Source organism: Fukomys damarensis, unplaced genomic scaffold (genome assembly GCF_012274545.1).
Source record: "Fukomys damarensis isolate Sample0158 unplaced genomic scaffold, DMR_v1.0_HiC HiC_scaffold_27, whole genome shotgun sequence".
Taxonomy (NCBI): domain Eukaryota; kingdom Metazoa; phylum Chordata; class Mammalia; order Rodentia; family Bathyergidae; genus Fukomys; species Fukomys damarensis.
Genome location: NW_022900939.1, coordinates 4571975 through 4573650, shown reverse-complemented (window position 1 = coordinate 4573650; position 1676 = coordinate 4571975). Strand labels below are relative to the sequence as shown.

Below are 1676 nucleotides of genomic sequence, written 5' to 3'. Positions count from 1 at the left end.
TGCTTTTTCAATGTAAAATTATTTTTAAATTGATATTTGCAGAAATATTACACTGAAGTTTACAAAATTGCCAAAATTTCCACTTTTTGCATAAAAATTTTAATAGTACATATTTTTAACATCTTAGAGTTAGGACTTAATTTATGACTCCAAAATATAATGTGAATTTGTAAGTACCTGCTTCTCGAAATATCCAGTATCATGTTTAAGTAAAAAGAGCAGCTGGAATGGGAAAAAAAATATTTATTTTTTTAATAATGAGGACAAAGCATTTATCAGAAGAAAAGAAGATAAGGGCAAAAGTGTAAATGCCTAGCATCACTGTTATTTTAATTGTCTAGAATACTCTCTCTTCTGCAGGACTCTCAGGGCTGCATTCTTCACCTCTTTGTTCCTGAGGCTGTAAATGAGAGGGTTCAGCATCGGGATCACAATAGTGTAAAACACAGAAGCCACCTGATCCCTGCCCAAGGAGTAGGACGTCTTCGGTTTTAGGTAAGTAAAGATGGTAGTGCTGTAGAAGATGGTGACTCCCAGGAGGTGGGAGGCACAGGTGGAAGAGGCTTTTTTCTTTCCAGCAGTGGAACTGATTTTCAAGATAGTGGAGAGGATGGACAGATAGGATCCAGATATGGTGCTGAGGGACAGCACTATATTTGACCCAGCACAAATGAATATAATGATTTCAACTTCATATGTCACTGCAGGATGATGGTGACTCCCAGGAGGTGGGAGGCACAGGTGGAGAAGGCTTTTTTCTTTCCAGCAGTGGAACTGATTTTCAAGATAGTGGAGAGGATGGACAGATAGGATCCAGATATGGTGCTGAGGGACAGCACTATATTTGACCCAGCACAAATGAATATAATGATTTCAACTTCATATGTCTCACTGCAGGACAGGGCTAATATAGGAGATGTATCACAGAAGAAGTGCTGGATGACTTTAGATTTACAGAAGTGCAATCTGCTCATGGAAATCTCAACCACAGTGGAATAAAAAACACCCATAACATAGCAGCCAGAGAGCAGGGCACAGCATAGTCTTGTGGACATAATGACTGAATAGCGCAGAGGGTTGCAGATAGCTACATAGCGGTCATAGGCCATGGAGGAGAGAAGGAAACATTCAGCAGAAACAAAGAGTATAAAAAAGAACATCTGGGTGAAGCAGCCCAGGAGGGAGATGCTCTTGGTGGAAGTCAGTAAGTTCTGTAAGGTTTTAGGGGTGATGACACTTGAGTAGCTGAGGTCGAGCAATGACAGGTGAGTAAGAAAAAAATACATGGGTGTGTGCAGCTGGGGATCCAGGCGAATGATCAATATCATCCCCGAGTTCCCCAGCACCGTGATCAGGTAAATCAGGAGGAAGAGCACGGAGAGGACCAGCTGTGTCTCTGCAGAGTCCGTCAGCCCCGCGAGGATGAAATCAGGCACACTGGTGGAGTTCCATCTACCCATGTTGTTTGACTGCACTTATCTGTTGAATAATACATTTTAATAATTACCCTGACTCCAGAAATGCTTTCTTTATGGGAATTGCTCAGCATTTTATAGCCTTCCCAGAAATTAATGAAAAGCATTGTGAAGAAGATTGAAAACATATAATCACCACGTGAAGTCATGAGTATAAAAATGACACTTGTTTCTGATACAGTAAATGATCACATCCTATTT

The 1676-nt window shown here is 40.8% G+C and overlaps 1 protein-coding gene across 1 annotated transcript; it reads right to left on the bottom strand.

The window, feature by feature from the left end:
- Nucleotides 1-324: 324 nt before the first annotated feature.
- LOC109117547 (olfactory receptor 8H1) lies at nucleotides 325-1460 on the bottom strand. Its single transcript, XM_019205140.1, has 2 exons — nucleotides 805-1460; nucleotides 325-637 (listed from the first exon to the last, which is right to left on the bottom strand). Exons 1-2 carry the CDS (start codon nucleotides 1458-1460, stop codon nucleotides 325-327), a joined length of 969 nt encoding a protein of 322 aa, XP_019060685.1.
- Nucleotides 1461-1676: the final 216 nt, after the last annotated feature.

What these genes read in the sequence shown, in the direction of transcription:
- LOC109117547 (XM_019205140.1), bottom strand. Translation starts at nt 1,460, where the DNA reads ATGGGTAGATGGAACTCCACCAGTGTGCCTGATTTCATCCTCGCGGGG. An exon ending in ACCATATCTGGATCCTATCT is followed by an intron (nt 638 to 804) that starts GTCCATCCTCTC and finishes GCTGTCCCTCAG; the next exon opens with CACCATATCTGGATCCTATC.